The following is a 23,269-nucleotide window of genomic DNA, read 5'->3' on the forward strand; positions in this document are numbered from 1 at the left end:
CAAGAATAATACTAGAGGGACTTCCCTGGAGGTCCAGTGACTAAGACGCTGTGATCCCAATCAGGGGGCCCAGGTTCTGATCCCTGGTCAGGGAACTAGAACCCACGTGCCACAACTAAGACCTGGTACAGCCAAATCAATAAATAAAAATAAATCTTTCAAAAGTTTTTTAAAAAGAATAATACTGGATGGCAAGAAATGCTCTGTAGAGAATTACAATAGGGAGTTACTTTAGATGAAATGCCTGGGAAGGCTGTTTTACAGAGGTGACATTTAAGCTTGATAGAACAGGGCAGGAGAGGGAATGACAAGAATCCAGGATAAGTTCTAGATTTAAGTTAACTTGGTGCACTCAAAGCATGGTCTGAAACCTATGCCAATTTGCAAGCTGTTATCTCTCCACCTTGAGATAACTATGGAAATTGAAAGTAACCAATAAGAAATTTCTATAGCATTTGACAGAGAAATTTTATGTCTATCAAACATAATCTTGCATGCTTTTAATATTTCATTTTTCTAGTAATTCATTTTTATTTTACAAGAAGAACAGGTTGAAAAATACCCATTTTTAAAATTTAGTTTTCACCATAGCTAATGTGAGAAACACCAGTTTAACTACTTAACCAAGTGGATGAATACTGGTGCCGGTTCCTAAAATGGAAACGAGCAGGGTAGGAGTATATTCTCTGGGGAACAGAAACCAAGTGTGTATCGTTTGGACCTGGCTACGTTTCAAGTGTCCATGAGGTGCCCAAGCTATGACACAGAATAAATTGATGGGTTTATGACTTTCACGCTATAGAGTAGATGATTGGGTATATGAGCTCTGGAGAGAAACCAGACTGAGAGACATGGATGTGGAGTCATCAGCACACAGGAGGCAGGTAAAGCTGTGGGACTGGATGAGACAATCCAGGACAGAGAAGGAAGAGCTAGCAGAGGAAACTGATAAGGAACAGCTAGAGAAAAGGGAAGGAAAACCAGTACAGTGTCATGGAAATCAACAACAACAAAAAAATGTTTTACAAAGGAGAAAGTAAGGACTTCTTTGGTAGTCCAGAGGTTAGGGGGCCGGGTTCGATCCCTGGTCAAGGAACTAGCTCCCACATACCACAACGAAGATCAAAGATCCTGCCTGCTGCAACTAAGACCTGGCACAGCCAAATAAATAATTTTTTTTTTTTTTAATGGAGAAAGTAGTCATCTGTGTTAATGCTGCTCAGAAGTCAGGTAAGGCAAGAACAGATAAGTGACAACTGGATTTGGCAAATAAGAAGACCCTGAGAGCAGCAATGTCAGGAGAACTGTGAGAACAGAAACTTAACTGGAGTGTGTTAGTGAAAGAAAAGGTGACAAGGGAATGAAGCTATAAGAGAGAAAATTATCTCAAATAGTTTTGTTGTGAGGGCTGCAGAGATACTGTGAAGGCAAGCATGGGGTCAAAGGAGAGTTATGAAGACAGGTTTTCTGATGGCAAAACCCAGTAGAGACAGGAAGTTGGTGATGCAGGCAAGTACTAGAATGCAGTTCAGAATAATTTTGCCAAAACACCATACAGATAGTTCTGTATATCAAGATGGACACTTTTAGTAGCTATGGAAATTACATTCCATCTTCATTCCATTCCCTACAAGATTCTACTGGGACTCCATGATGAAGGTGAGGAATCAGGACATTTTGGGATTGCAGTAGAGACCCAAATCTCCTTCAGTGCTCTATCGTGAGGAAGTGGAAATGGAACGTGCCTAGTTTATGGAGGTTCCATGATATGAACCTAACATTTGAATCTTAAAAAGTTTCATCCTCAAATTATACTGATGAACACGTTCTTCCTCACCCACAGAAACTGACATTAAAACATGTTTGCCATTTTGACAGGAGTACAAAATCTCAAGCTTTGAGCAGAGGCTGATGAATGAAATAGAGTTTCGCTTGGAACGCACCCCTGTTGATGAATCAGACGATGAAATCCAACATGATGAGATCCCCACGGGCAAGTGTATAGCTCCCATCTTTGACAAAAGACTCAAGCACTTCCGGGTCACCGAAGGCTCTCCGGTGACATTCACCTGCAAAATTGTTGGGATACCTGTCCCAAAGGTAGGGGAAGATGAACAGCCAGTCAACCAACAGTACAAATCTGTAGACTCAGTGCCCTCAAGAAAGCCTTATCTGACTCTAGTGAAATATCCATACAGAGAATACAAACCAATACCAGAAAATTAACAAAGGCCAGATAATCTGACTAAAAAGATACAGTTAGGAATAGAATCATTAAGTAGGCAGAAAACAAATCAGATTACTTATGGGCAAAACAAATCAGATTACTTATGGGCATGTTAAAATTTTTGTAAAAGTTGAAAATAAATTTTCTTAGTCACAATCCTCTCTTTGGAGTTATTGATCCTCTCAACCATCAAATTCACCAATCTGATACTTTTTTTTTCTATTTATTATCTACTGAATATCCACAGCCAACCTGTTAAACAAAGCGAGCTATATTTGTATCATTACTATTAGGTTGGTAAATGCAGAAAATGTCATATCGTTATCACTGGCTGGTGAAAAATCTTATGAGTCACCAGATTTTCTGGCAGTCAGCTGAGAGAGGATTTACACCCGGAATGTCTACAGCAGGGAATCTCTTCACTCTGCTTTCACAAACATTAACATGGCATTAGCGTGTATGGTTTGGTAACCAGGAAATGCAGAGAAGGTCAACTGCTACCGTACTTTAACTCACCTGTCTTTCAGAGATTCCCCTTGATACATGCAGAACTTAACATGAAAACCATGTAGACTTAAATTTTAGTCAGATGAGGAATTCAGCAAGTGAATCCTGGCCTCATTCCACTTGGTATAACACACCATACTATCCTTTCAAGTAAGGTCAGCTATTCTAGGCCCTGAGATCTGGGACTTCTAGCAGGAAAAGTTTCGAGCTATTCCAGTTTTTATTACTTTGCCTCTGAAGACCTGCCTGGCCCTTAGGGTGGCTTTTTAATTATAAAGTACAATAAAAATAATCAAAAGCTTTCTCTCCATCCTAAATTATTTGTAGTTTTTTACTTAAATATTCTATATGTACAAGTGGAGGAGCATATTATACTGTCATTGTAATACATCTGATAATTTTTCTCTGTTTTGTAAAGGATGGGTTACTAGTTGTAGAGATGGCAATCCATCCAGGCCTTATCCTACTCCTTATATCAGGATCCTCTAAAGATGTACAGAAGTGTGCATAGTCTCCTTGTCTATTGTTCATTTCAGGTTTACTGGTTCAAAGACGGGAAGCAGATTTCAAAGAGAAATGAGCACTTCAAAATGAAGCGAGAAGGAGACGGGACATGCTCTCTGCACATTAACTCCACCTCCAGTGACGACGACGGCAACTATACCATCATGGCAGCCAACCCCCAGGTGGAGACTCAGGGTTCCACGCTGTGCTGCATTCTGAGGAAGGAGCAGTTGATATCATTGTGAATAAACCTTGAGAAGTGCAAGTTACTAAGGATTGCTGAGGAAAATGAATGAGGAGCGCTGAGACTGTGTGTAACTGGAGCACAGGATCACAATTTACACGACTAGTCAGCCATTGATGGGTCATTCCACTCTTCAGCCTTTGAAGAGGACATTAGTACCATCTATTCACTAACTATATGCCTCAGCCTCTAGAGTACATCTTGTGTTTATCAACTCATTGACTCTCTTGAAGAGTCAATAAATCAATCTATCAAAGAATGATTTGCTATTTTTAGTTCTTTAGAGAATAAGCAAATTACTTGTGAATAGCCCTCACTCATAAAATTTTTTCTTCTTTTTTTGGTAAAAGTTGGAAAGTCATAATATTTCACTTTCCTTTTCTGAAGAGATCAGGACTTAAAATCCCCCTTAGCAGAATATGTATACATATAGCTGATTCACATTGTTGTATAGCAGAAACTAATACAACATTGTAAAGTGATTATACTCCAATAAATAAATAAATAAGTATAAAACTGAAAAAAAATATGGCAGAATAAATATTTCCAACTACTATGAGACTAGGAGGTACAGAACTATGATTTCTATTCTCACCAACTCCTATTAAAATGTTAGTTTTGAAGATAATCTCTATTGAGGAAAGCATAAAAACACTTGGCCATGATCTCTGCATGTGCCTGCAAATAATATTAAGTGCATAAGAACTCAATTTTTTTACATTTGTGTCTGTTCATTTTCAGCTTAAAAATGAAAGGCATCACAATATGCTTAAAAATCCTTTCCCCTGAAATGTTAACAGCAATTTAAAGAGTTATATTGTTTTTATCCCCCCTCCAAAAAACTCGTAATAGCCAAAAGCTAATAAAATTTTGGTCCAGAGAAATGTACGTATATTGAAAAAGTAGGGAGTTCTTTTTATTTTAATCTCCTTCATGTTCTGTTTCTCAGGGGAGAATCAGTTGTTCTGGCCACTTGATGGTACAAGGTTTGCCCATCCGAAGTCGACTAACAGCTGCTGGTCAGTCTCACAGGTAAAGACAGTGAGAACCTCACTTCTCCAGCCCCTCCCAAGCATGTACCTGCTGCAATGAGCACTGAAGTATGGGGCCTATAAACTGAAATATTGGCATCACTTGGGAGCTTGTTGCAAGTGCATAATTCCAAGCCCCACCCAGACCTACTGATCAGAATGTACATTTTACTAAGATCCCCAGGTGATTCACAAGTGTATTAAATTGGAGAAGTATTGGTTCACAGCACATTTTTAATGTTCAAAATTTGTAACCATCCCTAGCACCTGTGCATATAATATATAAATCAGACTGAACTAAGTTACCTTTTCCTTAAAAAACAGAAACTGTTAATGAGTATATATATACTAATAAAAGATTTTTGTTGTTGTCATTATCTCCAACATAACAATTGTCTCCAACATAGCAACTAACTTTCCTCCTCTCTGACTTTATTAATGTTAAGAAGAGAGAGCCTGGCTTTCTCTTGAGTAGTATGGTGCCACAAAGTCTTAGCAAAGCATTTCATAGTTGCTGACATGGATGAATTAAATTAGACTTACCAAAGAAACAAAAATAGTGACCTACGTTTCAGATGCAGTATTTCACTACCGTTACAACTATACCTTCTTCTTCAGTTTTTTTTTCCCTTCTTCAAGAACAGCTGTTACTGTTGGTCAGTCTTAATCAATTTAGGTTCATGATCATCTTTAATGGTCTGGCAGAATTTATAAGCCAGGTTACATTTTATTACTCAGAGACACAGGGACCGCAGCTGCCTTGCTCTGAGTAATAAAACAGGACTTCTCTTTTGGCTCTCATTTGAGGTTCAGATTGAATACTGATTTATTTGTTTATTTTGAAACTTTTGAACAACTGGCCAAACCCAAGGCAAGGGGAGCTGAGTCACTTAACCCAGAAACCCAGAATGACTTCACAGAAAAAAAAGCTAAAGCCTGCTTATTTAATTACAGATCTCACAAGATAATCCTACAGTGGTGAGATACTTAATACTTTCTTTTTTCACATCAGCTCCACGCTATTACTTATTATTTCTTTATGGTTCAGCAACCCTTACCCCCACCCCCCAAAGAAATCTTTCTCCAAGCCCTATAGCCATGTCTAAATACCTATACGTTATATGTTTATGAATTGGTTTCTACTGTTTAATGCCTGAACGTGCTTGCTGTTTTAGAGGAAGGTCCCGAGTGCAAGAAAGAGACAAAGAGCCCCTACAGGAACGCTTTTTCCGACCACATTTCCTGCAGGCTCCTGGGGATATGGTGGCTCACGAGGGGCGCCTCTGCCGCCTGGACTGTAAGGTAGCCTCTAGCACCATCTTTGGCGCCAGACCTGTTCATATTTTGTATTTATTTGTTTGTATGCACCTATTTTCGTTTGTATTTGTTTTATAGTTGGTTTGGGGGGCTTTTTTTTTTTTTGGTGAAAGGGGACTGAGGAACACAGAGAGAAAGAGACCACTTTTTTCCACTCGTAAGGTTCTTTTGGAGCATTTAATACCAGATGAAGGTATCGCATCAAGTTAACTCTATGTTTGTAAAAGACAACCAAAGAGGTGATGTAGTTCAGACATCTTCCGTATGGTACCTGTAAAGTCTTTATTACCATAAAGACATAAGGATGATTTTTACATCCTTGAAATGAACTGCTATGAGGTACAGCCTTTGAAAAAATTCTAGTCACTGGCTCCAAAGCAGTTTATGAAAACAGAAGCTGGTTTCTAATACTAGCTAACATCCATCACCTTTAACTAGTCTATAATATATTCTAACTTTTCCACTTGAAAATAGGTTCAGTTGAACAGCATGGATAGTTCTCAGTATGAACAGAAACTTAAGTTCTCCTTCTGCCCTGACGCTGCAGAATGCTATGGAGATTAAGATGCAAATTAGTAAAGGTTTAAGGTTAAATATTTATAGAATCCACTCCTCTAGGTGGATCTTGCCCTCAAATTAGTTACCTAAATAATATTTGGGATGGACTGTTAATTTCTTCCACCCTAAATCCTAAAAGAAACCCATCCTGGGTCCACTCCCTAAAGATTCTGATTTAATATAGTAAATGGGCATCAGGATTTTCAAATATTCCCATGTGATGATGACACACAGCCAGCTTTGAGAACACTGGTTTAATGTCTGCCCCTTTCTTGGCCACCTCTTGGTCGTTAGGTATGTAAGCAATATATTATCTCTGAAACTGACACTACAGGCCTATTTTATCTATTTAGCTTTTTAATTCTTATTCATTTTAATCTAGTATATAATCATTACCCGAACTGGGGTCCAAATACTATACAGTTCAAATTCACACGCCCATCCATCCAGATCCCTCTTGTCCTGATGACGTTATGGAGAGGTTTCTCACCACTGACATTCCCTCGCTATCTATGTGGTGCCAGATCAGGATGAAGAAGTCAGCCACCAAATAAATCTGCCTGTCATCAGTCTGTCATTTGCCTCAGCTGTCCTTTTGTTTATTAGGTGAGTGGCTTACCGCCCCCGGAGCTGACGTGGCTGCTCAATGGCCAGCCTGTCCTCCCCGACACCTCCCACAAGATGCTGGTCAGGGAGACCGGAGTCCACTCTCTGCTCATTGACCCGCTCACTCAACGCGACGCGGGGACCTACACCTGCATTGCTACCAACAAAACTGGGCAGAATTCCTTTAGCTTGGAGCTCACTGTAGTAGGTAAGGCTTGCTGCTGGAACCCCTAAACATGACTCCCTCCAAAGCTACTGCCCAAATATGCAGAGCCTCTGACGTAATTCCTTTGTCCTTTGCCACACCGAGCCTCATCTCAGTTTCCCCTTCTCTGTAGTAAGGGCCATGTTCCATACATTGCTCTCGAAAACATATCAGTAAGCCAAAAACAAAATGCGGTACCTTGTGTATATCATGCTTGCAATAAATGATAGTCATTGTAATAATTAATCAATCAATTAATTACTAATTATTTGACTATCACTCCAGGAGTTGGTGATGGACAGGGAGGCCTGGCGTGCTGCAATTCATGGGGTCGCAAAGAATAGGACACGACCGAGTGACTGAACTGAACTGAACTGAAATTCAGGTCACTTGCCCTACAGTTCATCACTCCAGGGTCTCCCCCTACCCCAAGCTTCTATGCCTTTGCATTAATGGTCCCTTTACATGGAATGCCCTTCTTTGCCTAGCAACCTCCTACTCATTCTCTAAGACTTATTTCATATGCTACCACAAAGGCACAGCAGACCCACCAGGCACATCCTCCTCTATGTCCACAGCACTCAGGAAAGGAGACACTCTTACAGCACTCATGGCTTCTGTGTAACTATTTTCTCTTTGCCTCCCTGAAGAGACTATGAGCCTCTGAGGCCACAGAAGCTTGTTCTTCTGTGCATTTCTGATGTCTGACTCAGTGCCTGGAACACGGAAGGCATTCAATCAATAACTAAACAAATGAATCCTTACAAGATGATGTCAGCAAACACTAATGCCTACAGTCATCATCCCCTGGGAGGTGTCAGCCCCTTGGGGTGTTAGTCCAGCTAGAATTAGCTTTCAGAATGAATGAATTCTTCCATTGAACTTTCTCCTGCTACCTCCCTTGCATGGCCCCTGAAATAAATCAGGACGGCATCAGAATGTTAACCTTCTCTCTAGGCTAGTAGCTGTTTCCTCTGTACTATCTTCTTTTTTTCCACTCTCAATCCCCTCTCCCAACAGAATAGGAAAAGCTCATTCTGCAAGGATACACTGGTTGCAGCTTTTACTTTTTTCCCACTGTTTTGCTAAAGTATGGCCTCTGGAACCCTGAGATAGGAGGTGTTTTTGTCTTAACTGATTCTGCTGGGGAAAATAAAAATGCCTCCTTATGAAACATAATTTTTTTTTTAAATAGTATACTTCTTTCAATTTTTATGGAGCAATAAAATTTCTCAAGGTAAAATATTGAGGGAAAATCAATATACCTTCTACAAAATAACCTCCTCTAAAAAAGAAAACAAAATATATTTAGTACATAAAATATATCATTTCTCAGCGTTTACTGCTGAGCAATAAAAGAAACTCCCTTAATTCCACACCTACCATTTGCATCCCACGTGTGTTACCCAAATCCTTGAGCGTTCTCTCTCAAAAGATAGGCAGAAAAAATAAAATTTAAAAAAAATTTTTTAAGATAAGCAGAGGCAATTTTCTTATTTCTTTTTAAAATCATTTTTGGAGCTTTTATCAAGGCAGTGATCTTCACTAAGAAGCTTGAAAAGTGTTCTAAAGAAGAGAAAAGGTGGGTGGGTGCTCCCTCAGATTCCAGAACTGTCCTGAATTTGAGGCATGGAGCCCAAGGCACTTACTATTCAAACTAGCATGGCTCTTCTCTCATTCAGCCAAAGAAGTAAAGAAGGCACCTGTAATCCTGGAGAAACTGCAGAACAGCGGTGTTCCAGAAGGCCACCCCGTGAGACTGGAATGCCGGGTGATAGGCATGCCTCCGCCCGTGTTCTACTGGAAGAAAGACAACGAGACCATCCCTTTCACCAGAGAGAGGATCAGGTACAGCCTCCACACTTGGTCAAGTTCAGCAAAGCTCATCAGGCCGCCCAAATAAGTCTTCAGCCTTTTGAATCTGGCTCCTTCCACTTGCATAATGCATTTGCTTTATCCATGTAACTGTGCTTATCAAGAATTTATTCCTTTTTATTGCTGAGGGTTCGTCCATTGTACAATGTCCCACCATTTTAAAACCTTATTATTATTATTATTATTATTATTGCACTGCATGGCATGCAGGATCTTAGTTCTCTGACCAGGGATTAAACCCACACCCCCTGCAGTCAACATGCAGAGTTTTAATCACTGGACCACCAGGAAAGTCTCTAAAACCTTAATTTTTAAGCTTGAAAAGGTTTGAGGGATTTATAAAGATCTTGCATGTTTTGGTCATTTGTCTTTTTGTCATGTGTCATGTCATGAGTCATATTAGTACCCAGACAAAAACTTTTGACTGTAAAAAGTGAAAATAAAATAAGGCAAAAAAAAAAAAAGGCAAAACAAAACATTATGGCAATACTCCTTTTCCATCTGTCACTACATGCCTATGCATGTTGAGAACTACAGATATAGAGAAAACAGAAGGAAAGGACATGCAGATTTCCTCCTGAACTGAACTAAGTCAAATGCTGCCATGCCTAGTTGGTTATATTAAGAAACACTCCCTCCACCCTAAGGACTACACAGAAAACTATTAGAACTAATGAATCATATATTTTAAATGTATAACCAACAAGGTCCTACTATATAGCACAAGAAACTCTGCTCAGTGTTACGTGGCAGCTTGGACAGGAGGCAAGTTTGGAGGGGCTGAGTCCCTTTGTTGTTCACCTGAAATTATCACAGTGTTGTCTGTTAACTGGCTCTGGTGGTGATTTAGTCACTAAGTCGTGTCTGACTCTTGCAACCCCACAGACTGTAGCCTGCCGGGCTCCTCTGTCCATGGGATTTTCCAGGCAAGAATACTGGAGTGGGTTGCCATTTTCTTCTCCAGGGGATCTTCCCAACTCAGGTATCAAGCCTGAGCCAACTGAGCCACCAGGGAAGCCCCAATACAAAATATAAACCTTAAAAAAAAAATCCTCCCCCTGCAAAAGAACTGATGAATGAATTCAGCAAAGCAGCAAGATACAAAACTAACACACAGAAATATGTTGCATTTCTTTACACTAACAAAGAAATATCAGAAAGTTTTTAAAAATCCCTTTTAAAATCACATCAAAATAAAATACTGAGGAATAAACCTGACCAAGGAAGTCAAGGACTTATATGCTCAGAACATTGATAAAGGAAGATGCTTCAAAGAAATAGAAAGATATCCCATGCTTTTGGATATCCTTGAGTGGTTCTGGCACAAAAACAGACAGATGTGGATCAATGGAACAGAATAGAGAACCCAGAAACCCACACACCTAGAGTAAATTAATCTTTGATCAAGGAGGCAAGAATATACAGTGCAGAAAAGACAGTCTCTTCAGCAAGTGTTGGGAAAGCTGGACAGCTGCATGTAAACCAATGAAGTTAGAACACTCCCTCACACCATACACAAAAATCAATTTAAAATGAATTAAAGACTTAAATATAAAACAGGACACCATAAAACTCCCATAAGAGAACATAGGCTAAGCATTCCCTGACATAAATCATAGCAATGTTTTCTTAGGTCAGTCTCCCAAGGCAACAAATAAAAGCAAATATAAACAAATAGGACCTAATCAAACTTATAAGCTTTTGCACAGCAAAGAAAGCTACCACAAAACGAAAAGACAATCCACAGAATGAGAGAAAATATTTGCAAACAACATAACCAATAAAGGCCTAATTTCCAAAATATGCAAGCAGCTCATACAGCTCAATATCAAAACAAACAAACAACTGAACCAAAACCCAGGCAGAAGACCTACATGAACATTTCTCCAAAAAACATATCCAAATAGCCATCAGTCACACGAAAAGATGTTCAACATTGCTAAGTATGAAAGAAATGCAGATCAAAACTACAATGAGGTAGTTATACCTATCATCTCTCACCAGTCAGAATGGCCATCATCAAAAAGTCTACAAATAATAGGGACTTTCTGGTGGTCTAGTGGTTAAGACTTTGTGTTTCCACTCCACGGAGCACACATTTGATTCCAGGTCAGGGAAGTCCTGCATGCCACAAGGTACCCAGCCAAAAAGAGTCTACAAATTATAAATGCTAGAGAGGATGTGGAGAAAAGGGAACCCTCCTACACTGTTGGTGGCGATGTAAATTGGTGCAACCACCATGGAGGAACCACTAGGGAGAACAGCAGGGAGGTGCCTTTAAACATCAAAAGCAGAGTTACCATATGATCCAGCAATCCCACTCCTGGGCATATATCCAGAAAAGATGAAAACTCATTTGAAACACTGCAGCACTACCTACAAAAGCCAAGACGTGGCAGCAACCTAAGTGTCCATATATAGATATAGATACATACATACATCTACATACAGTGGGATATTACTCAGACATAAAAAGAATGAAATAATGCCATCTGTAGTAACATGGATGGGCCTAGAGATTACCATACTAGATGAAGTAAGTCAAACAAAGAAATGTTATATGATATTATTTACATGTGGAATCTAAAAAAAATTATATGTGAACTTATTTACAAAATAGAAAAAGATCCACAGACATAGGAAAAACTTATCGTTACTGAAGGGAAAGGGTAAGGGGAGGGATAAACTAGGATCTTAGGATTAACTACTATATATAAAAATGAGTTTCTGGGAACCCTGAACTCTCTCCAGATACAATGCAATATACTCTTTCTTTTCTCCAGCATGCACCAGGACACAACTGGGTATGTCTGCCTCCTCATTCAGCCAGCCAAGAAATCAGATGCTGGATGGTACACACTGTCAGCCAAGAACGAAGCGGGCATCGTGTCCTGCACTGCCAGGCTGGATATATACGGTAGGTATAAGGCATCGGTTGACCTATGTGATAGGCAGCTTAAAAATCTTTTTTTTTTCTTTTAGGATCAGTGTAATATGTTTTCATAAATGAATTAATTGGTTTTTATTTTAGTGCTTAAGATATGGATTTTTTTAAGTCATTTTATTCTACTCACCTCAGGGCTTTTGTACACTTTTCCATTTCACTATAAGGTTAACCTTCTTCCAGACGAAGTTTTTTTCCGTACTTCTAATACAGCTACTTCAGAGCATACATGGGCTTGTACTTATGATCACCCAGCATCTTCATGCCATCCCCTTGCTGCCATGGGTCACCCACAGGAAGCCCTCCCCATGCCTGTAATTCCCCAGTCATAACTCCACATGGCAGAATTTTCCAGACCCTATTCATTTGTTAATTCTTCCACAAATATTTATTAACTCTCATCTCACAACCAGATTAATAACAGAGAGCTGTCCTGAAAGTGATAATCGCTCAACAGGTCCAAGTCTTTGCAAGCCCGTGGACTATACAGCCCATGGAATTCTCCAGGCCAGAATACTGGAGTGGGTAGCCTTTCCCTTCTCCAGGGTATCTTCCCAATCCAGGGATGGAACCCAGGTCTCCCACATTGCAGGTAGATTCCTTACCAGCTGAGCCACAAGGGAAACTTTCACCCTTGCTAAGTCGCTTCAGTCGTGTCCGACTCTGTGCGACCCCAGAGACGGCAGCCCACCAGGCTCCCCCGTCCCTGGGACTCTCCAGGCAAGAACACTGGAGTGGGTTGCCATTTCCTTCTCCAATGCGTGAAAGTGAAAAGTGAAAGGGAAGTCGCTCAGTCATGTCCGACTCTTAGCGACCCCATGGACTGCAGCCTTCCAGGCTCCTCCATCCATGGGATTTTCCAGGCAAGAGTACTGGAGTGGGATGCCATTGCCTTCTCCGACTTTCACCCTTAGATAGTCCCAAACCCATGAGATTACTGTAATTGTTGTTACCCTCCTTTAAATGCCAAAGAAACACAGAGACTCAGAGAGGTTAAGTGACCACAGCTGGAAAGTAAATTCAGATTTTTTACATCATTCCTTCGAGTCATGTTTCTAAATATTTAACAAATTAATATTTACTAATGTATTTGTGTACTCTACTATTCTCCTCTATAATTTTGACATTAACTGGCATTTTTAAGAAATATTTCTTAATCCAAAAGAGTAATCCTTTTTTTCTTTAAAAAAAACTAATTGGTTGGGTTAATATTCCTTACTGATTTAACATGATGAACCAGAATAACAAAGAAGAAAAAGTAACTATGCATAGATCCTGAGGCCCCTGCTACTTATAGGTACACACCAGATGCATTCCCCTTTTTTTGACAGCACATAGGAGTCCTGGCCTGCCATTTTCACTCAATCTAATATTTAGAGGAAATACATAGCTTTCTGGTTATTCTCTCTAATCTGTCGACTTGAAATTCAACTGTGAAGGAAGTTGACTCTAATGTACTTTCCCCTGGAAGGGTCTGGACAAAGAGAAGCCACTGATATGTTTCTTAATCTAAGCTAATGCCTTAACCATTTTACCTACTTCACCATGTCGGAAGGAAACAAGTCTCCAACCAAGAAACTGCTACCAATAAGCCCTGAAACCGATGACACTTGTCCAGATCCTGCTCTTCCGTGACGGAGCCCCCACTTCAGTTCATCCCGGCTCACATCTCCCAGACTCTGGTCCTGATTCCACAGATCTGGGAGTGGGCAAAGGGATAGAAGACTAAGGCTGAGATCAATCCACTTCGCCCCCCACAACCACTTCCTACCTGCCCGAGGAACCGGGACAGTAGGCATCCCTCCTCGCCCGCAAAGGAGGGCTTCTAAGAGTAGCTCCTATCAGGTTAAGATGCCGAGAGAGCTGAGGAAAAGCTAAGAGGCAGAGGGGCCGCGGCGAGGGACTTGACTAGTTCACAGTTGCTTCACTTACCTGCTCTCTTGTGGAATCGCTATTAAGTTTTGTCCTGTTTTGTAGCTTTCCAAATTTGATTTTAATCAGTTCACTTAGAGGCATTTAGACCCTGAAAAACTAATTAGAAATAATGAAATCAACAAAGAGCCCATTTATAACTGGGAATGCTACACGCATCCATGATTCCCCAGGACCCAGAGCATCAATGTTTCCCACCTGGTGCTCCTTGTTCGCCACCACCAGGTTCTTGGAAACCTGATGAGAGGGCTGCTTGGTAATTTCTCAGTCAGAGGCAACGCCCAGGACTAAGCAACCAGGATCCCCCTTGGACAGTGTTTAGTGAACATGGAAATTCTAACACGTTCTCTTTTGTCCCCCAACCCTGGTTGATTGCATATGTTACTCTTCGGTCTTCTGGCTATAACTAACTAGAACATGATTAGGGCAGTAGGTAGGTAAGTAAGGGTGATTAGGATTAGCAGTAAGTACTCGTCAGAGGTCTGGATTCATCTTTTGTCTTCCATTTCCACAGATATCTCATCTCCTCCTTCTGAGGAGCCCTCCCTTGAGAGCCTACAACTCTCTCTACACCCACACCCGACCCCAGCCCCTCTAGACTCCATGCTAGGTCAGTGATGTTAGGTCAGGAGATAATTTTGAGATATCACACTCATCACCCACTCTTCCTTCTTATAGTCCCAGATTTTGCTGGATTAGAATCATGGGGGTTGGTATTACAAAATCAAAAGATCACGAGCCCAATTTCCCTATTCCTAGCAGGACAGGAGAGATTTTATTGATTTTATTTTCCTTTTTTTACAAATGAGGCATTTCAGACCCCGCTATTCATATATTTCAATGATTTACCGAGATCCCACACAAAGTGCTGGCATGAGGACAGAGCGCACCCCTGCTGTGTACCTGCTAGACTGTATTCTTTTGATTGTAACACATGATTTGGTCCATTTTCCAGCTCAGTGGCATCACCAGATCCCACCACCCATGACCGTCCGGCCCAGTGGCAGTCGCTATGGATCCCTCACCAGTAAAGGACTTGACATTTTCTCTGCTTTCTCCTCCATGGAAAGCACGATGGTGTATTCCTGCTCTTCTCGGAGTGTAGTGGAGAGTGATGAACTTTAAGAATGTCTGGGTGCCTGCTGTGTAAGGGGGCAGACTGTGGAGGGGGAAGGAGGACAAACCAGATAAGGTGGTTTCCAATCAACTGGATTTGAGTAAGTTTCCATGCTGCCGGACCTGTGGCAAGGAGAGCTTTGAGTAAGTCAGCTGGGGACTCCTGCATCTCTCCTGGCAGAGATGGAGGGCTGTACCTTTTAAGATTCCAACAAAATGAGAAGATAATATGGATGAACCAAAGATATAACGCAGATGCTGTCCACTGCTTTGGGAAAAAGTTAGCATGCTCCTCTGCCCTCTGCTGTGTTAGGGGTGTTCAGGCCCTCCTAAGAGCAATGAGGGGCCAGATGCTTGGGCTGAAAGGAGTTAGATAGTAGTGACCTTAGGTATCCTAACTCACCAAACAATGCAAAGGGAAAAGGCAAGGGGGTCGGGGGGAGGTGGTGTCCATCACCTTTCACTGATTGCATTCATAGCAGAAGTTTTGGATTCATTAAATCAGCTTCTACTTAGCACTAGGAGACTGTGCTATACAACTCACATACCTAGAGAAGCACTTTTGATGTGCTTATCCTGGGTATATTGAGCCACATGATAAAGTGCCAAAATGTGCCTGAGATACCAAAAAAAAAAAAAAATCACTGAATGCTCAATATTGCACAGTGCACTTATTCTATAGCCAAAATAGGGACCCACCAGCCTGCCTGCACCATTTTCTTTTGAATATGATGGTGAGTGGTTTTTCTCTCTGAATATATACATAGATTCTATAACTAAAGTGTTGTTAATAAACCAACCAGAAGGAAATCTTCTGCGGGGTCACTTTTAAAACTACTAGCTTCAGTTGCCACTTGCAAAACTATACAGGCATCATCATCATCTGCCCATAGAATAATGACTCTCCTGTTTCTCCCCTCGTCCCCCAAAGTCTGCACATCTATGAAGCAATGAGAAAGGAAAAAATGCAAACAAGGAGAGGAGGTGATGAGAGAATGGTTTTTGTTGTTTCATTTCCCCGAGCAAAGCAGTGGTTGTGGAAGGAGAGGTCTTTAATAGTTGTGAACTGCTTTGAAATCATTAGTCAAATTGCATTTTCTATTCAGAAAATACTATGCTAACTGAAGAAGTGGGAGGGAAAAGGAATGTGCCTCTTTATTCTAACTCACCAATTCAGAATTTGCCTCTCCACTTAAGGAATATTTAGACTTACATTCACTGTGATAGCCCAGTGCCTAGAAGATTGCTTAGCACAAAATAGATCTTTGATAAATATTCATTGAATGAATGAATTTTACATTAGAGAAATCTACAATGCATGAACCAGTCAAAACATTGCCCTAGGGATGGTCGTCATGGCACAGTCTGCTCCAGATTCACTAGGGAAATGATTTGGAGTATCTGTTACCAACTCCCTGTGCCCAAGTCTTTGGTGTTCTCTGAGCCAGACACCCTCAGCTGGCATCTTACTCAAGTGAACAAATAGTAATTACTTAGAAAGGCTTGAAATTTCCTTCACTTTAAGGCAAAGATTTCCAGTATAAAAATAAATTCATTCACTCAAAAAATATTTTGTGTGTCTACTCTGTATAAAATGCTATGCTAGAGATTGTGGGCCATACACAAATATGATAAGACACAGTACCTGCCTGCAGAAAGCTTAGAATCTAGCGGGAAAGGTAAGATAAAAGGCATGTCAAGTTCTGCTCTTTGAAGCAAAAATCCTTTTGTCAAACGGAATTTTCTAGTGCTCTTCATCCTACATTTTTCATGACTCTAAAAATCATCTAATTATTTTCAATCTTAATTTCTAAATAAATACCATAGGTTAATTCTTAAGAAATAAAGATTTCAGCCAGTTATTTAGCAGAATTATTAGATTTTTCTTCCTTTCTTATGTATGTGGGAACAATAGTAAAGGAATAGGCAACTGTAATGATATAGAATGCATTTCATACAGAATGCATCTTAGAATACATTGTTTCCATATTGGCTTCTATTATCAAATTTCTTTATGACCAAAGAGAACTTTATAAGTTCAGGATTGCTTCTCCACAATTGGACACCCAACCTCCTCATCACGTCTATTAATGTAAACTCTAGACAGTTCTCCCATAAGAGGATATATTCTTCATTTCTGGGTATATGTCTTAGCTTTCTGAGGATTTTAGGATAAATATTCTATTTAACCACTAGATGGCACTGTTGAGCCTAAACTATAGCAAGCTTTAAAATTCCTCGAATTTTAACTTTTGGATTATGTTACAGCAAAGTTTCTCAACCTCGACACTGTTGACACTTGGGGCCAGATAATTAGTTGTTGTTGGGGAATCCTCTGCTCACTGTAGGATGTTTAGCAGCATCCGTGGCCTCTACCCACTGGATGTCAGTAGTAGAGCAGCCACTCCCCAAGTTGTGGCCACCGAAAATGTCCTCAGATATTGCCTTGTTATCTAGGAGGCAGGATCCCCTTTGTTAAGAACTACTGTGTTGAACAAATCCAAATTCTACTGGAATTCAGTTACAATAAGGAATACTTACATAAGAAATTTCAGTTCTGCTGAGTAAGTTTGGACTCAACATATCCAAAATCAGATTCATGGTCTTCCCTTTTATAAACCATTCATCATCCTAGTTTAATTATTTCTATTAGTGGCACCATCACAGTCCTAGTAATCCAAATGGAGTATTTAAGTCATTTTTTGTTTCTTCTATCTGATCAATTGACAAATCATATTAACTCTTATTTCTTTTATATTCAGGCCTTCCTTTCATCCCCCTTGTGGTTCCCAGCTCAGACTTTCATTACTTTCTTAATTTCCCTCAATACTTCTGACTTTAACCATAATAAGAGACTTCTAACTGGTCTTCCTGCCTCTAGTCCTGCTTTTTATCCCCACTCAAGTCTAGCCCTGATCTCAGCATCAGACCATTCTTCCTAAAGTACTGTTTTATCTGGGCTTCCCAGGTGGCTCAGCGGTAAAGAATCTAACAGCCAATGCAGGAGACACAGGTTCGATCCCTGAGTCAGGAAGATCCCCTGGAGAAGGAAATGGCAACCCCTGCCAGTATTCTTGCCTGGGAAATCCCATGGACAAAGGAGTCTGGTAGGCCGCATCCCATGGGGTCACAAGAGTTGGACACAACTTAGCATGCACTGCTTCATTCATAACATTCCTCTAATTTTTGGACCCCAAGAGATTCCCTGGAGCCAACCCAGGCCAGCTCTTCTGCCCATGCTATTCAAGCCTTGCTCCAATATGATCCCAAAGCTTTTCATCCATTACTCAGAAAACACACCCAGTGCACCAGTAAAATTAACACAGGCCCCTGCTTTCCACCCATATGGCTCTTTTCTGCCTCCACCTGGAACGCTTTCTCCCCAATCCCAATGAAAATCTTACCTATTGCTTAAAGGCCATCTCAAAGGCTACTTTACTGCCTCTATGAAATATTTTCCTGGTGTCCCCCCAACCACCCCAGTAAAATACAGTTGACTTTATTTGAAATCTTATAGCAAATTTCTTGAGTCTGGAAAAAGAGATTAGTTTGTATAGAACTTTGTATAAAACATAGCTTCTATATACCTGCCTGTCAGTCTTGCCTGCACTAGATTTTAGCTACTTGTTGGTATGGACTGTGTCAAAAGTTTGCCATGGCAAAATGTTGTCTTATACAGAGTAGGCACTTAATAAATATTTATTGATCTAAATTGAACTTTAAATTTCTATGCAAGTCAGTATGTTTCTATATAAAATGAAGTCAGTCTACAGCAGTGGTTCTTAACTTTGACTGCATATTAGAATCTCCTGGGGAGCTTTTAAAAATCCCAAAATGTCCTTCCCTGGAGATCCAGTGGCTAAGACTCCGAGCTCCCAATGCAAGCAGCAGGGGTTTGATCCCTGGTCAGGGAACTAGATCCCACAAGCCTCAACTAATACCCAGTGCAGTCAAATAAATAAATATTTGAAAAAATAAATCCCAATATCCAAGCCACAACCCCAATCAGTAAGTCATAACTTCTGGGGTTCTGGCATAGGAATCAGTATGTTTAAAGCTTCCCAGGTGATTCCAGTGAGCAAGTGAGATTGAGAAGAGTCATTTTATTATCATGGCTTGATCACAGAACTTACCCTAGAAGGTCGGAAGGGATGCAGATAGCATAGGCTATGGTGTTGGTGTCAGTGAAGAATGCACTTCCTCCCTTTTGCACGTGCAATGCCTGCCTGGAAAGCAGAAATAAACATGCACTTTGGCCTCATTAGACCCTACTGTCTTGCACTACACTCGTTGGACATGTAGCATTCATGAAGCCCTAAATCTGCAAAAATGGACCAGGGAAAGAGGGAAAGTTGGGACAATTCTTCTGGCCCTTTCTTCAAAAAGCTATGCCGATCCCATAAGCTCCCTTCTAACCAAACAAGTGAAGGACTTTTCCTAACTTGGTGAGTCATGGAAATGGGGATGAGAAGGATAATGGAGAAAGAAAACACACCATTAAACCTGAACTGCCAAGCAACTAACAAAAAAAGACGACTTCCTCCTCCATTTTTGTGTTCATGATACGTCCAAGCTACACTGTCTATGGTCCCTTCTACATCTATCCCCCATTCTGTGTTTTTCTCCAAGACGCCCTGTGTCCCCTGTTCTGTAATACCCTAGGCTGTAACCCACCCCTCCTTTCCCCTTTCCCAGCATGCTTCGTGCTCCTCAATGACCTAATTGCTGCCCCCATGTATCTTGGCTTGGTGTTCAAAAGAAACCAGTCCAAACTGAACAAATCTTGAATGCCTGAGGGCCTTTTAAATTCATGGCGGTGCTGCACCTTTAAAAGCAGTTGCTTTCTTACTCCCATCAACTTCTGATATTAATAGAAATGCAGGCAAAAGGGAAAAAATCAGGTTGGGAGGGGAGGTCTTAAAAACTGAATCCGACACCCAAATTATCCTGGTTGATCAGACTCCTCCTGTCCTCTTCCTCCCCACAAAACTCCCAAAAAACCTTTGAAACTGAGATCCTGGCCTGAGTCTGTGAGTATGTGGGCTATGTATAATTTGGTGGTAAACTCAAAGGCAAATTTACTCATAATGACCTTTATTCAAGGTCTCTTCCCAGGTAACCTGGACTCAAAGCATTTCCAATGATGGTCGAGTTGAAAATCAGTGTGCCTCACCAGGAAGATGAACAGTTACTTAGATTGCAATAGAGCTTGTCGAAGTCCTTTTCACCACTAATTGCCTTGCCTTGTTTTAAGTGGATCAATATTTCAGAAAGTTAATTACTGAAGCATTGCTGGAAGAATGCCTAGCATCTTCTAAACTTTGACAATGCAGTGGTCATCAGTATGCTAAAAAAAAAAAGTTGCTACTACCATGTTTTTTAAAAATCTGTGCGATGCAAAAAAAATGCATATTTGTTAAAAATATGTTTGCCTCTTTTTTCTGTCTAATTATATTAGTTAGCATACTTGGTGTTGTAAAACCATAAACATGATGTTTTTTTGTTAATATGTAAATAATGGCCACTTCAAACACAATAGCCTTGAAATTGCAAGAAATAGAGAAAGAACTCACTTTTCAATCCTCTGAGAATTGTGCCATAAATGCTGAGAGTAAGCATAAAGAAAATGGCTGTACTGTAGAGGCATATTCGCTAATTTGCTAGAAGATTTAACATACAAGTGAGTAGAAAATGTTCCCCTACTAATAAAAATTAAAATATTTCAACATTATTTGACAATAAATATTTGAAGGTTGAAATACATAAACATTTTTCTTTAAAATGCAGAAAACAGTGCTAGTTTCCAGGTTTATCAATTGTTTTTTAATGATTAAGCTGATTTTTTAATATACAAATATTCAATACTTAAAAGTGATTTTTAAAAGTTATTCAATTGTATAAATTATTCAAATTCTTTGCGACCCCATGGACTATAGCCTATCAGGATCCTCTGTCCATGGGATTTTCCAGGCAAGAGTGCTGGAGTGGATTGCCATTTCCTTCTCCAGGGGATCTTCTCAACCCAGGAATTGAACACCAGTCTCCCACATTGCAGGCAGATGCTTTACTGTCTGAGCCACCAGGGAAGTCATAAATTATTCAAATTGAAAAAATTACCACATATGCTATAACCTGGTCAGATATCCCTAGAGGAACAGAAAGGTAACTGGGTTTTAATCTTCCTAAAACATCCAGCAAACCCAATAAATCTCTCATAGAATGTTTTTTACTTTCTAAGATAAAAATTCATTCTACCTCCTAACTGAAAATAGAGACACATTAAAATGAGACTTAAAGATGTGAAAGATGGGGTGGGGCGGGGGGTTGACCAGTTTCAACTGGAAATTAATGGAGTTATAAGTATAGTTTTCTTACAATAAGAAGTACTTTAGTACCCACTAAGAAACATGAATGATTTTCACATAGTATTGTGAGAAAGAATTGTTTGATGTTCCAAAATTCCAAAGAACTTGGTATTTCTACACAGATTCATTGAGTTACCTGCAAACTGGAGGCTGATTCTTGTAATTTCTCCACCATTAGTGGTGCAAGAATCCAGTGAAATATGTTCTAGTACTGCCCATAGCAGTCACTACCAAAAGATTACTAAATGTATGTACACACAGTATAAACGATTTTACTGTGTATTTTAAGGAGAGTTAAAGTCCTGAAATAATTCCAATGAAATAATTTGAGTGCAACTGTGTTTTTTTTTTAATGCAGACTGGTAAATTAACTTTTACTTAGTATTGTTTTTAGAGATACTGTATCTTTTCTGATTAAATTTCACTTATTTTTTCCAAGCTTTAGCATTTTTCATGACCTACTCTTCTCTCTCATTACCTTCTTGTCAAGATAAAAATCTGTAAAATATTTAATAGCATCCAGAGAGCTCCTTATTTCTAGGAATTCTCAGGGGAATTCCAAGGGCTTTTTAAGCATTCAGGTAAATTTCAGACATGTTTTCTAACTTTTCTATAACTCTGGATTTTGTTTCTTTATTTGTAAAATAAAACATTTGAGGCTTTCCCAGGATGAAGGGTAGGATAAATAAATAAATATTTATGAAGAGTTTACTGCACAGACCCTTTTAAAAAGTGATAGCAGGGGTTTCTTCATTCCAAATAAAATGGTAAGAATATTTTTCTCCAAAGTAAGTAGTTGATTTGTTTTAAAAGTTCACATTTCTTCCCTATCCCACCATGTCGTTTCCTTAGAAGGGTACTACATACACTATGGGGGAATTTCCTCTTCCAAGATTCTATGCAGTTGAAAAAAAATCTGGAGAAAAATCAAATAAATTCAAGAAATATCCTAGCTGCTTTCTATAGGCAGATTCAAGGGAAATTAATTTCAACACAACCTAAGGAACTCTGACTCCTGCATCTATGACTGAAGCTAGTGGAAATAATGGCTCCGCAGTGCACGGAGAAATAGCAAGCGAGTTCCTGTATTCCTTTCTGGTTCAAGTAGTTCAGGAAAACTCTGTTATACTGTTCTAGGCTCTAATGAAGAAACGTTCCATACTGGCACATCATTGGCCTTATGTTAAATGAATCAACCTGAGGATAACAGATAGATAAGGACCCTCAAAAATGAGCATAACCTTTGGTCTCTGTTTTCAAATTCTTAGCTCCATCAAGCCCCAAACAACCCTCATGAGTCATTGTAACCATGAGGACTGACAAAGGATGTACTCTATGGGAGTGTGCGTGAGCACAAATACTCACACACACACACACACACACACACACACCTAACAATTCAATCATGGTCAAGTGACACACATCTTATCTTTTCCTTTCTCTTCCTGTATGATGACTTCTTCTAACCTAAAAATACACCAGGCCCCAGAAGGCTCACAAACATGCTATGCTTCCATCTCAGGAAGCTTGAGTCAACTTAATTTCTAAAGTACTTTTTTGGTTATTGAAATCCTAATGGAAAAACTATTATAGTAAACATTTTGAAACGTGTGAACTATATAAACTGTATATTTTGCCTCTATCACTAGAAAGCAATGAATGGATCTTGGCTTTTATTCCTTTCCTCTGCATCATGCATGTTGGGTATTCTTTGGAACTGAAAACCAGTGTTCACTTAAGCCAAAATGTTTGTGAGCATTCACTGTCTTTGTCCAGAAGTATACGGTACTCTATCTGGGTAGGCCACATCGTCTCCATGCCACCCATTGCTGTTTTCT

General features: G+C 39.9%; 1 protein-coding gene across 1 annotated transcript in view; it reads left to right on the forward strand.

The window, feature by feature from the left end:
• Positions 1–16,636, forward strand: part of MYPN (myopalladin) — an 87,391-nt gene extending 70,755 nt beyond the window's left edge. Inside the window, exons 13-20 of the mRNA XM_027530670.1 lie at positions 1,879–2,100; positions 3,271–3,420; positions 4,432–4,514; positions 5,689–5,815; positions 6,995–7,202; positions 8,882–9,047; positions 11,858–11,991; positions 14,906–16,636. Of these exons, the coding sequence (XP_027386471.1) occupies positions 1,879–2,100; positions 3,271–3,420; positions 4,432–4,514; positions 5,689–5,815; positions 6,995–7,202; positions 8,882–9,047; positions 11,858–11,991; positions 14,906–15,075 (1,260 nt within the window). The 3' untranslated portion in view covers positions 15,076–16,636. The remainder of the gene's footprint in view (positions 1–1,878; positions 2,101–3,270; positions 3,421–4,431; positions 4,515–5,688; positions 5,816–6,994; positions 7,203–8,881; positions 9,048–11,857; positions 11,992–14,905) is intronic.
• The last annotated feature ends 6,633 nt before the right edge of the window (positions 16,637–23,269 follow it).

Source organism: Bos indicus x Bos taurus, chromosome 28 (genome assembly GCF_003369695.1).
Source record: "Bos indicus x Bos taurus breed Angus x Brahman F1 hybrid chromosome 28, Bos_hybrid_MaternalHap_v2.0, whole genome shotgun sequence".
Lineage (NCBI taxonomy): Eukaryota > Metazoa > Chordata > Mammalia > Artiodactyla > Bovidae > Bos > Bos indicus x Bos taurus.